This window comes from Leucoraja erinacea, chromosome 14, assembly GCF_028641065.1.
Source record: "Leucoraja erinacea ecotype New England chromosome 14, Leri_hhj_1, whole genome shotgun sequence".
NCBI classification, from domain to species: Eukaryota; Metazoa; Chordata; class Chondrichthyes; order Rajiformes; family Rajidae; genus Leucoraja; species Leucoraja erinaceus.
The window spans coordinates 54,663,086-54,676,427 of record NC_073390.1 but is presented as its reverse complement, the minus strand read 5'-3'; the positions used below and the strand labels follow the sequence as shown (position 1 = coordinate 54,676,427).

Genomic DNA, 13,342 nt, shown 5'->3' with positions numbered 1-13,342 from the left:
GATGATCTTCCGGGCTTACCCTCCAGAACCTAGGCTGTGTGTGGTGACCCACCTTCAACATTATCTAGACACTACCCAAACGCTAAGAGGGAGAGAGAAAGCCTTATGGGTTAGCCACAGGAAGCCTTTTGGACGGGTAACCAGCCAAACTTTATCCAGATGGTTGAAACAGGTCCTCAGCATGGCAGGGATTAACACTAATGTTTTTAAATCCCATTCAACCAGGGCAGCGTCCACCTCAGCGGCGGATAGGATGCAGGTTCCCCTCGACCACATCCTCAGGGCAGCGGGATGGTCAAGGGAATCGACATTCCAACGATTTTACAACAAACCGCTGATGGAACAGGACGTCTTTGCGGATACTGTTTTACAAACCGCAAAGTTATGATTTTAAAGCCCATGGGGAGCTATTTTGTTTTTGTTATAGTTAATAAATATTTCTTTTATAACTAAACAAACTTGTTGGTCTCTAGCTACCACTTCCTCCCTCGATGACCTTTCGGCAGTGAGTGATATAACTGTTACACGGTTTGAAATCACAGACCTTTGAAGTCTTCACGTAGTCACTCACGTGACTCCGAAGTAAAATAGTAAGATTAAACGAGTACTTACCAGTACGAAGTTTGATCTGTATTTTATGAGGAGTTACGATGAGGGATTACGTGCCCTCCTCTCCCACCCTCATTATATAGATCAAATTCGGACTAATGTCTCGTTGGTCTTCACTATCTTTACTTCAACTAGTGTCTATCTGTGATTCCACACCGCTGCTTGGAAGTATGCCGCGCCTGCGCGCTGGGTGGGTTCTTCACGTAATCCCTCATCGTAACTCCTCATAAAATACAGATCAAACTTCGTACTGGTAAGTACTCGTTTAATCTTACTATTATGTTGTGTCTGGGGTCTATTTGTGTGTAATGTATGGCTGCAGAAACGGCATTTCGTTTGGACCTCTAGGGGTCCAAATGACAATTAAATTGACTCTTGACTCAATTGATCATTACCCACCTTTGATGGATGTAATCACTGTTAACTTCTCACAGGAGATGTTGTTGGACAGATGATATCCGGCCGTTTTGCAGGCCATGTCTACCTGATTCCTGGCCTGCATAGTTATTGATGGAACTCCACTCCACTTTCACACTAAAGGATAATATTGCCCGGTGGAAACAAGGAACTGCAGATACTGGTTTACATAAAAAGACACTAAGTGCTGGAGTAACTCAGCAGGTTAGACAGCATCTCTGGAGAACATGGATAGCTGATGTTTCGGGTCAGAACGCTTCTTCAGACTGATAGTGGGGAGGGGAGAAAGCTGGAAGAGAGGAGGGGCAAGGTAAAGTGTGGCAGGAAATAAGTGGCAACAGATGAGAGGGCTATTGATAGGCAAATGGTTGGACAAAGTCCAGAGATGGAAAGACGGAGGTGTAAGACAAAAGGACTAAAGAGTTGCCAATTGTGAAGTTAGAGGAAGGAATGTAGGTGGAAGGGAAGGGGAGCAATAGGAATGAGTCAAGGTGGGGCGCAGTGGAGGAGGAACAGAAGGGGGGGGGGAGAGAATGAGGGTGGGGAGGGGCTGTTATAGTTACCTTAAATTGGAGAATTCCATGTTCAGCAGTCTGAAGGAGGTTTCTGACCCAAAACGTTACCTACTCCTTTTCTCCAGAGATGCTGCCTGATCCTCTGAGTTACTCCAGCATTTTGTATCTGTATTTTGTACATCTGGAACTCTCTGCCACAGAAGATAGTTGAGGCCAGTTCATTGGCTATATTTAAGAGGGAGTTAGATGTGGCCCTTGTGGCTAAAGGGATCAGGGGGTATGGAGAGAAGGCAGGTACAGGATACTGAGTTGGATGATCAGCCATGATCGTATTGAATGGCGGTGCAGGCTCGAAGGGCCGAATGGCCTACTCCTGCACCTAAGTTCTATGTTTCTATGTATCTATCTTCAATGGTCATACAGTTGGGTTGTAAACTACCCAAGTGGAACATGAGGAGTTGTTCCTCCAATCTATTTACCCTACTCTGGGATTAATTCTAAGGTGGGTGAAAAAATAAATATAGATTCAAATCGGCTGCCCATCATTAATATTTCCTTTCAGTTGTCCTTTAGCAAGGTGCAAAGTTAAAACTGTTTACATGCATTTGCCACAAACTCTCTCAAACTTTTATCTTCTACCAGAAGAAGCCTATATTCTCACGACAATTTTCTGGGGGTTTGCTTGCCTTAAATTAAAAAAAACAAAACGACGTGAGTTTATAAATTGACAATTAAAATTGCTAATTTTATAGAACACAATACAATGACTATTGTCACTGTGACCTATAATTAGCCGAGGGGAAGAGAACTTGTATGGTCTCCACTTTCCAGCAGGTTGACCGCAAACATCGGTTTGTGCCCCAGTTATCTGATTTCGCATCAGGTATCTCTATCTCATTGAATGAGACAACCCCGACCACGGTGTGTGCGCGCCGTCTCTGATCGGAAGTCATCGTTATAAATTGAGAGAGCACTGGACAACATTGAAAGTATTCGGAGCCGGGGCCGTCGAGGCTGCGTGAAACCACTCGGCCAATTCGGGTGCTTTTATTTCTGGGAGAAAACCGTGCCATTTATAGCGTCTGCTACAAACAATACCGAGGACAGATCCGACTTCAGGTGGGTGGGGAGTATTGCAAGATGAATTGTTGAAGGCGAGGAGGGGAGGGGGGGTTGAGACAAAGTAAGGGGGGAGGAAGCGAATGTATGTGGCCCCAGGAACGTGCAGATGAGGAAGGGCTGTGTACAATCGGGGACGGGACGGGACGGGACGGGACTTTGGGCAGCAGGTGTATGATGAGCATTGTTTGCCTATTTGCCTTGACTCTGATGGTGTATTGTCCAATTTTAGATTCTTCTAGCAATGAATTGTGGAAATAGCTCGCGGAATCACTCGGACTCGGCTCATCAGGTAGTGTTGCTTCTGTTTAGTGTGCCAACATGTCTCGTTGGGTCGGCGTTGAATGGGATCGCGTTGTACGCCATCTGTAGTAAGGTCAAGAAACCGACCAAGTCCTTCATCTACGTGGTGAACCTTGTCATCTCAGACAGCCTTCTGCTCTTCGCTTTGCCCTTCAAAGTCTACGCCTTCTTCGTCAATAATGGCTGGTCTCGGAAGATGGGGAAGAATTTCTGCCGCGTTCTCGAGTCGTTGTGTTTCGTGAACACGTACACCAGCATCCTGGTGATCACCCTGGTGTGTGTGGACCGCTACATGGCCGCCGCGCATCCTTTCAAAGCCAGGACCATCTCATCCCCAAGAACGACCGCTGGGGTCTGCGCTGCGATCTGGATTCTCGTGTGTTCGTGTACCATTCACATCTACTTTACGAGTCAGTCGGAATCCTGCTTTTACCACCTCTCCCCTCACGTCTTGGATATTGTATTCATTGCCCCTCTGGGCTTTGTGTTTGTGGTCTGCGCCTTGATTATGGTCTTGTGTTCCATTAGGATTGTCCACACCCTGAGAGACAGAGCCAGTGATCCGCGGGACAGGGGCAACGAGAAATGTACCAAGGTCCTCCTTTCAAATCTGTTCACCTTTCTCATCTGCTTCACGCCCTATCACACCGCACTGTTGCTGTACGCTTCCGTTGTGAACGGATTCATCCCGGAACAATATTGTGAACGTCTGCGCCACGCTCTACATTTCACCCTGTACCTGGCCAACGTCAACTGCTGCCTTGATTCCATCTACTATTTCTATGCCATCAAGGAGCTGCGGCGAGCAGAGCGAGTGTCCGGCACGGCCGTCCCAATGGAAGTTGCAGACACATCAATGGGCTCGACCGTCAAAGAGTTGCGCGACCCTCCTTCGCATTGACTCCCCCCCCCCCCCCCCAACTCTTTCCCCCCCCCCCCCCCCCCCCCCCCCCCCACTCTGTTGTCATTTTCCTATAGGGTGATTTCACGAAAGGTCACTGGAGTGTCGATCCGCACCCACGTGACCGAAAATCCCAAGTGGAGGACATGCTAGACATCCGGTACATGTTAGTGAATCTGAAAACAGGCACTTTCACACCCGTTAAAAACCGCGAAAACGGCCAGTTTTTGAGCTGTAAATTACTGTGCCAGTCGGGGTGACCGTGAGGCACAGCTACCTAACTTTACAGTCCAGAAGATAGATAAAAACTAAGGTAAATTCAAGAGGGAGCTGAAGGGGCAAAAACAGCAGAAGTGCTCAGCGGACATTTGTCGTGGAGATATAAAGATAGAAAATATCGGGAATTATCGCTGCATTTCATCAAAAGTAAGGCATTATTGACTTTTTATCTTTATTCATTTGTTATATGAAAAGTTTTAAAAATGTAAAATCCGTCAGTAAAATTGCAAAATCGCCCATGGTTCTCAGGTGGGATTTAACATGCAAAATGTAAACGCTTCTGAAGCTACATTTACCATTTAAATAATCGTAAACTATCAATGCGTTTTGAAATAAATTTTACTCCGATGCAAGCTAAGGAATGGGATAATTGTCAGCTGTTAATTGGACAAAATCAGGTAATTTAATTATTTGCCAAAATATATTTCTCAATGTTTCTTGTTTAAAGCCTGTACAACCACCCAAACTACTTATTTATTTATCATCTAATAACAGACAAGCCTGTACAGGCTTTAAACAAGAAACAGTGAGAAATATAATTTGGCAAATAATTAAATGTCCTGATTTTGTCCAATTAACAGCTGACAATTATCCCATTCCTTAGCTTGCATCTGAGTAAAATTTATTTCAAAACGCATTGATAGTTTACGATTATTTAAATGGTAAATGGAGCTTCAGAAGCGTTTTCATTTTGCATGATAAAACCCACCTGAGAACCATGGGCGATTTTGCAATTTTACTGACGGATTTTTCACTTTTAAAACTTTTCATATAACAAATGAATAAAGATAAAAAGTCAATAATGCCTTATTTGATGAAATGCAGCGAGCAAACGCGATAATTCCCGATATTTTCGATCTTTATATCTCCACGGCAAATGTCCGCTGAGCACTTCCGCTGTTTTTGCACCTTCAGCTCCCTCTTGAATTTACCTTGGTTTTTATCTTTCTTCTGGACTGTAAAGTTAGGTAGCTGTGCCTCACGGTCACCCCGACTGGCACAGTAATTTGCAGCTCAAAAACTGGCCGTTTTCGCGGTTTTTAACGGGTGTGAAAGTGCGTGTTTTCAGATTCACTAACATGTACCGGAAGTGACGATTGTACTCCAGTTAAAATTTGCGGTCACGTGGGTGAGGATCTACGCCCCAGTGACCTTTCGTGAAATCACCCTATATCCGATTTTACTGCTTTAGTTTAAATTAACAAGATTATTAAAACGTCTTTGTCATTATTTACTCTTTTAAAGTTATTTGGTCCAAGTCGTTTTGATGGGTTTAAGTTCTTCATGTCATAGCTCGCATTCTCTGCCGGTGCAGCACAGTGGCTCAGCGCTGCTGCCTCACGGCGCCAAAGACCCGGGTTCGAACCTGACCTCGGGTGCTGTCTGTGTGGAGTTTGCACGTTCTCCCTGTGACTGCGTCGGTTTCCTCTGGGCCCTCAGGTTTCCTTCCACATCCCAAAAAAAGTGTGGTTGTGTATGTTTATCGGCCTCTGTAAGTTACCCCTAGAGTGGACGGAGTGGGAAAGTGGGGTAACATAGAACGCATTGGTGATCATTTTCCAATGTTTTACAGATTCATGATCAGTTCCTGTGGATTGGAGGGTAGCTAGTGTTATCCCACTTTTTAAGAAAGGCAGGAGAGAGAAAACAGGGAATTATAGACCAGTTAGCCTGACACCGGTGGTGGGGAAGATGCTGGAGCCAATCATAAAAGATGAAATAGCGGCACATTTGGATAGCAGTAACAGGATCGGTCCGAGTCAGCATGGATTTACGAAGGGGAAATCATGCTTAACTAATCTTCTGGAATTGTTTGAGGATGTAACTGGGAAAATGGACAAGGGAGAGCCAGTGGATGTAGTGTACCTGGACTTTCAGAAAGCATTTGATAAGATCCCACATAGGAGATTAGTGGGCAAAATTAGGGCACATGGTATTGGGGGTGGAGTGCTGACATGGATATAAAATTGGTTGGCAGACAGGAAACAAAGAGTAGGGATTAACGGGTCCCTTTCAGAATGGCAGGCAGTGACTAGTGGGGTACCGCAAGGTTCGGTGCTGGGACCGCAGCTATTTACAATATACATCAATGATTTAGATGAAGGGATTAAAAGTAACATTAGCAAATTTGCAGATGACACAATGCTGGGTGGCAGTGTGAACTGTGAGGAGGATGCTATGAGAATGCAGGGTGACTTGGACAGGTTGGGTGAGTGGGCAGATGCATGGCAGATGCAGTTTAATGTGGATAAATGTGAGGTTATCCACTTTGGCCTCAAAAACAGGAAGGCAGATTATTATCTAAATGGTGAGAGGGGATCTTATTGAAACATATAAGATCATTAAGAGTTTGGACATGCTAGAGGCAGGTAACATGTTCCCGATGTTGGGGGAGTCCAGAACCAGGGGCCACAGTTTAAGAATAAGGGGTAAGCCATTTAGCACGAAGATGAGGAAACACTTTTTCACCCAGAGAGTTGTGAGTCTGTGGAATTCTCTGCCTCAGAGGGCGGTGGAGGCCAGTTCTCTCGATACTTTCAAGAGAGAGCTAGATAGGGCTCTTAAAGATAGCGGAGTCGGGGGATATGGGGAGAAGGCAGGAACGGGGTACTGATTGGGAATGATCAGCCATGATCACATTGAATGGTGGTGCTGGCTCGAAGGGCCGAATGGCCTACTCCTGCACCTATTGTCTATAGTGTGAACAGCTGATCGATGGTCAGCATGGATGTGGGTGGGCCGAATGGTCTGTTTCCACGCTGTAAGTTAAAGAATCATTTATCCATTATGATATAGGATTGGAGGAAGTCTTGACCTGAAATGCCACCTATTCCTCTCTCTCCTCTTGTTTTCCCCATTTGCATTACAGTGTATAATCCTTCACAAACCCATTCCTTCTCTCCAGAGATGCTGCCTGTCCTGCTGAGTTACTCCAGCATTTTGTTTCTCCCTTCGATTTAAACCAGTATCTGCAGTTCTTTCCTACACATATAATCCTTCACAGGTGTTCAGCAAATTCCTTTTTTTTTTTTTTTTTAAAGTACCCACAAAAAGAGCATTAGGTTAACCTACCAAGCCGCATGTCTTTGGGAATGTGGGGGGAACTGGAGCACCCATCCACCTGGAGTACGTGCAAACTCCTCACTAAAGTCTGCACCCTGATCTCTGGAGCTTTGCACTAACTGCTGTGTCAACGGGTCACACTGTATAACAACGAGGAAAAATAACTTTTAGTCTCACAATACATTAAAAACTTAGAAGAAAATGGGATCAGTGCACTAACGCCTGAGAAAGGCGTATTGTTTGTTATAATAGACACAAAGTGCTGGAATAACAGCTGCATTTATGGACTGTTAAATGGACTTTGCCCCCTGCCAAGTATCGCGCACAAACCCCCACGCTGCAGCAGAGCCACTGTTGTGCCGCTGCTGGTCGGAACGGCTGTTGAATGTTTAGTAGAGTGTTAAATTTGTTCATGATGCATGTATTTTTTATTCTATTTATTTTTTCATGCACACTGAATGGACACTGGTTGAGCAACATTTTTTTGTTTCCTCTGGGTATGCGAATACTCAGGAAATGACAATAAAGATATTCAATACAATTTCTGGAGAAAAAGGATGGGTGATGTTTTGGGTCAAGTCAAACTGAAGCGGGTTCCGGAAACAAAAAGTCACTCATCTTTTTTTCTCCAGAGATGCTACCTAACCCGATGAGTTACTCCAGCACTTTGTGTCGAACTTTGGTGCAAACCAGCATCTTCGGTTGCTTGTTCTAAATATAGACAGTCATTGCAAACAATATGTCCCAAATACAGATGTTCACAGCAGAAATTAGCTCAGCTAAAGAGCTGGTTGCTTTTCTAGACGCAGTATTTGTACAACATTTGAAGTTTATTGTTTAAAATTATGAAGTTGTTCTTTTAAATAAATAACACATTTGCTGTTTAAAAGTTTCCAATGGTAACGTCAATGTACAGCATAATTCAAATTGGATTGACCCAGAACGGTAACCACACTTGCACTGTGCAAAGCTTTAATTTGTGCAGTCAGTGCACAAAGCACATACATTGCAGAGAATACGGTGAGTGGATTTTGATGAATAATCTGTTAAATGTGTTCATATTTTAAAAACGTATTGGATTGATTTTGAATTACTGTTGTAAAGAATTACCTTAACAAGTCAGAAAATAGCAGTATCCTCTCAGTAACTGGGTGACCAGCTAAAAGTGGTTTAATTGAAATTGGTGACAACAACAACAATATTGACTATGAATCTGAAAGCACAGGGTGCTTGTAAACTGGGGTGCCCTTGCACAACAATCACTAAGTTAAAACAATAGACTAAACAGAACTTAAGATGCAGCTAAGAAAGGCAATTAGGAAGGTAAAGGATATCGGGATCTTTATTGCAAAATTTGAATACAAGGTCACAGAAGCTTGCTCCAATTATATAGAACCTGAATGTGTCGGAATCTGGAATATAATGTGCGAGTCTGATCACCCTGCCCAAAATGCAATCGAGGAGGTATAGCAAAGGTTCTCCATAATCATTCTGATATGTTGACTCTGTCAGATGTTAAGGGATAAAGACTGTACTGTGAGGATAGGAGCGTGGGTGTAGATCTCATTGAAACATCCAACATTCTTACGAGAGACATGGCCTGCAGATTCTCGAATCTTGAGGAACACAGCGGGTCAGTCTGGGTAACATCAGTGGAGGGAATGGACAGGTGATGTTTCAGGTCAGGACCCTTCTTCAGACTGATTGAAATCGAGGGGGGTGGTGGGGGGGGGGGGGGGGGGGGGGGGGGGGGGGGGGGGGGGGGGGGGGGGGGGGGGAAGCTGCAAAGGAGAGGCGAGGTTGGGCAAAACATGTCAAGTGATAGGATGGATACAGGTGATGGGAGAGTGATTGGCAGATGGGTGGAGTAAGTGATGGGGGTTAGAGGTGGAAAGGTAAAAGGTGTCAGATAAGGAAAGAAGAAGAGGAGTGAAATGTAAAGCCAGAGGGATGGATATGGATGGAAGGGGCCAACATTCTGATGAAACTACTTGCTAGGGCTGGTTTCTCTGGCTGAGGAATCCACAAACATGGGTGACACAGTGACACAGCGGTAGAGTTGCTGCCTTACAGCGCCTGATGCAAGGGTTCAATCCTGACCTCGGGTGCTGTCTGTATGGAGTTTGAACGTACTTCCTGTAACCTCGTGGGTTTTCTCTGGGCGCTCCGGTTTCCGCCCACATGCCAGGCATGTGCAGGTTTGTATGTTAGTTGGTTTTGGTAAGTTGTAATAAACCATCCCTAGTGTGTGTGTGTGTGTGTGTATGTGTGTAGGCTAGTGTACGGGGTGATTACCAGTCGGCACGGGCTTGATGGGCTGAAGGGCATGTTTATGCACAGTATCTCTAAGGTCTAAACCAGATGTCACAGTAACAAACTAAAGGGTTGGCCATTTGGGGCAGGGATGGGAAAGTGAGAAGAAGGTGGTGAATCTTTGAAATCACTTCCAAGGATGGGTGTAGAGGCTCAATTACCAGATATATTTAAGGCAGAGTCGGATAATGTTTTTCATACAAGGCAATCAAGTAATAAGGGGGTAATTATGGGGAACTATAGGGCGGTTACGGTGGCGCAGCGGTAGCGTTGCTGCCTTGCAGCGAATGCTGGAGACCCAGGTTCCATCCCGACTACGGGTGCTGTCGGTACGCAGTTTGTACATTCTCCCCGTGGGTTTTCTTCGAGATCTTCAGTTTTCTCCCATGCTCCACACTCCAAAGACAAGATCTACAGGTTTGTAGGTTATATGCACCTCATATTCCGTTTGGGGAGTCCGCATCCTGGGGGCATGAACATCGAATTCTCCCAATTTTGTTAGTCCTTACTGTCTCCTCCCCTTCCTCAGTCCCCCTGCTGTCTCCTCCCATCCCCCAGCCTTCGGGCTCCTCCTCCTTTTTCCTTTCTTGTCCCCGCCCACCCCCGCCCCCGATCAGTCTGAAGAAGGGTTTCGGCCCGAAATGTTGCATATTTCCTTCACTCCATAGATGCTGCTGCACCCGCTGAGTTTCTCCAGTATTTTTGTGTACCTTCGATTCTCCAGCATCTGCATTTCCTTCTTAAACACAGGTTTGTAGGTTAATTGGCTTGGTAAATGTAGGCATTGTCTGTGTAGGATAGTGGGGATAATATGTGGGGATCGCTGATGCTAATAACCATATAACAATTACAGCACGGAAACAGGCCATCTCGGCCCTACAAGTCCGTGCCGAACAACTTTTTTTCCCTTAGTCCCACCTGCCTGCACTCATACCATAACCCTCCATTCCCTTCTCATCCATATAACTATCCAATTTATTTTTAAATGATACCAACGAACCTGCCTCCACCACTTCCACTGGAAGCTCATTCCACACCGCTACCACCCTCTGAGTAAAGAAGTTCCCCCTCGTGTTACCCCTAAACTTCTGTCCCTTAATTCTGAAGTCATGTCCTCTTGTTTGAATCTTCCCTATTCTCAAAGGGAAAAGCTGGTCCACATCAACTCTGTCTATCCCTCTCATCATTTTAAAGACCTCTATCAAGTCCCCCCTTAACCTTCTGTGCTCCAGAGAATAAAGGCCTAACTTATTCAACCTTTCTCTGTAACTTAGTTGTTGAAACCCAGGCAACATTCTAGTAAATCTCCTCTGTACTCTATACTCAATGCTCTGATTTATAAAGGCCAGCATACCAAAAGCTTTCTTTACCACCCTGTCTAATATGTGGAGCGCAGTCCCGGTGGACTGAAGCGTCTGCCTTTGCTCTGTATTTTTAAACTAATGCTGAGGTAAACAATCTGGCATGATTTTATTGACCAGCTGGAAAGGCACAAGTTGAATGACAATCTACTATTTATAATGTTATTTTTGTAATGCACACAGTCTTAGTATATGTGATATCTATAGAAATTAATTTTGATCTAGGTGAAATATACTTTAGATCCTCAAACAGTAATGTCGATTTGAATATGCAATACATAGTTTATCAGCCGGGTATGTATTCCTGTTGATTTAGAAGGGTAAAGGAAGAACTAATTGGTGTTTCTGACATGATCGAGTTTGAAGGGAAAATGCAGAAGCAATCTATTCCATGAAACTTGTGATAAAGAGACAAAATAAGACTGGCCTGACTTGTGTGGGGAAAATGTCAGCAGTTCCCCTTGTACCTGTCATTACTTCCTCACTGATCTGTCAGCCACTTTGGGAATTGTGTATGAATCGGAAAGCCTGAGGACAGCTGCTTGTACTCATTTTTCAACAATAAACCCAGCTTCAGTTATGACTCATTTTTAGGGAACACATTTCATCGGAGGGGAATGGTTGTGAGGGCTAAGCCTATTAAGCCATTTAGATGGAGACGAGGAAACACTTTTTCTCACAGATAGCTGTGAGTCTGTGGAATTCTCTGCCTCAGAGGGTGGTGGAGGCCGGTTCTCTGGATGCTTTCAAGAGAGAGCTAGATAGGGCTCTTAAAGATAGCGGAGTCAGGGGATATGAGGAGAAGGCAGGAACGGGGTACTGATTGGGGATGATCTGCCATGATCACATTGAATGGCGGTGCTGGCTCGAAGGGCCAAATGGCCTACTCCTGCACCTATTGTCTATTAATTTACAGATTAATAAATAGACCAGCCATGATTGGATGGAGGAGTAGACTTGATGGACTGAATGGCCTAATTCAGCCCATGTGTCTTAATGCCTTAAATATAACCGTGAAGTCTGGATGGAGAAATACCACTTTGGTGTACGATTACAGTTCAAGATCACATAGTCCAGATCAACTGGAGATGAGTAGTAAATACTGTCCTTGCCAGCATGTCTAATATCCCAAAAATGTGTAAAAAGTAAACTCACAATGACTGTGCAGCACTAGACACAAAAGCAGAGCAAACAGTACTGGCTGGCTGGTGTAATCATGAAAGTTACGGAGATAGGTTGAATGTTAGGTCTTTATTCTCTGGAGCGCAGAAGGTTAAGGGGGGACCTGATAGAGGTCTTTAAAATATATGAGAGGGATAGACAGAGTTGATGTGGACAAGCTTTTCCCTTTGAGAATAGGGAAGATTCAAACAAGAGGACATGACTTCAGAATTAAGGGACAGACGTTTAGGGGTAATATGAGGGGGAACTTCTTTACTCGGAGAGGTAGCGGTGTGGAATGAGCTTCCAGTGGAAGTGGTGGAGGCAGGTTCATTGGTGTAATTTAAAAATAAATTGGATAGGCATATGGATGAGAAGGGAATGGAGGGTTATGGTATGAGTGCAGGCAGGTGGGGCTAAGGGGAAAAAGTTGTTCGGCACGGACTTGTAGGGCCGAGATGGCCTGTTTACGTGCTGTAACTGTTATATATAGATGCATGCATGCAGATATTTTAGCTGGGAATAACAGGCGACTAATCCAGCAGGTCTAGGTAGACAGAGTCGGCAAAATATTGATCACACCTCCGTAATTCAACCTCTCCAACATTTACCACCAATGATGCAGAATAACATGGAAGTACATTAATTTTTGTTGTTGCCTGTTCCTTCCCTCCATAGATGCTGCCTCACCAGGATTTTTGCAGTTTCTCCAGCATTTCTGTCTACCAGAAACTGCTCTCCTCAAAGTCCTCAACGACCTCCTCACCTCTGCTGACACTGGTTCCCTCATCCTCCTCGACCTGAGTGCAGCCTTCGATACAGTGAACCATAACATCCTGCTCACCAGACTTGGGGACCTTGGCATTGAAGGCTCTGCACTCAGCTCGCTCCGTTCCTATCTTTCCAACAGATCCCACTTCATCTCTCTCCATAACCACACCTCTGCTACAGCCACAGTCACTCAAGGCGTTCCCCAAGGCTCCGTACTCGGCCCCCTCCTCTTCATCATCTACATCCTCCCCCTTGGTCAGATACTCCGCCACTTCAACCTGGACTTCCACTGTTACGCCGATGACACCCAGATCTACCTTGGCACCAAATCCCCCCACAACCCCCCTCTCTCCCATATCAACTCCTGTTTGTCAGCTATAAAAACCTGGATGCAACATAACTTCCTCAAACTCAACAGCGATAAGACAGAATTCCTCCTCATAGGCTCCAAATACACACTCAGCAAAATCAATAACCCCACTCTCACCATCGACGGCACCACTGTCTCCCCATCTCCCCAGGCCCGCAAC

At 45.0% G+C, this 13,342-nt stretch overlaps 1 protein-coding gene across 1 annotated transcript; it reads left to right on the top strand.

The window, feature by feature from the left end:
* The first annotated feature begins 2,851 nt into the window (after window positions 1-2,851).
* Window positions 2,852-3,865, top strand: LOC129703812 (G-protein coupled receptor 35-like). Its single transcript, XM_055646515.1, has one exon. It carries the CDS (start codon window positions 2,905-2,907, stop codon window positions 3,862-3,864), a length of 960 nt encoding a protein of 319 aa, XP_055502490.1. The 5' UTR covers window positions 2,852-2,904; the 3' UTR covers window position 3,865.
* Window positions 3,866-13,342: the final 9,477 nt, after the last annotated feature.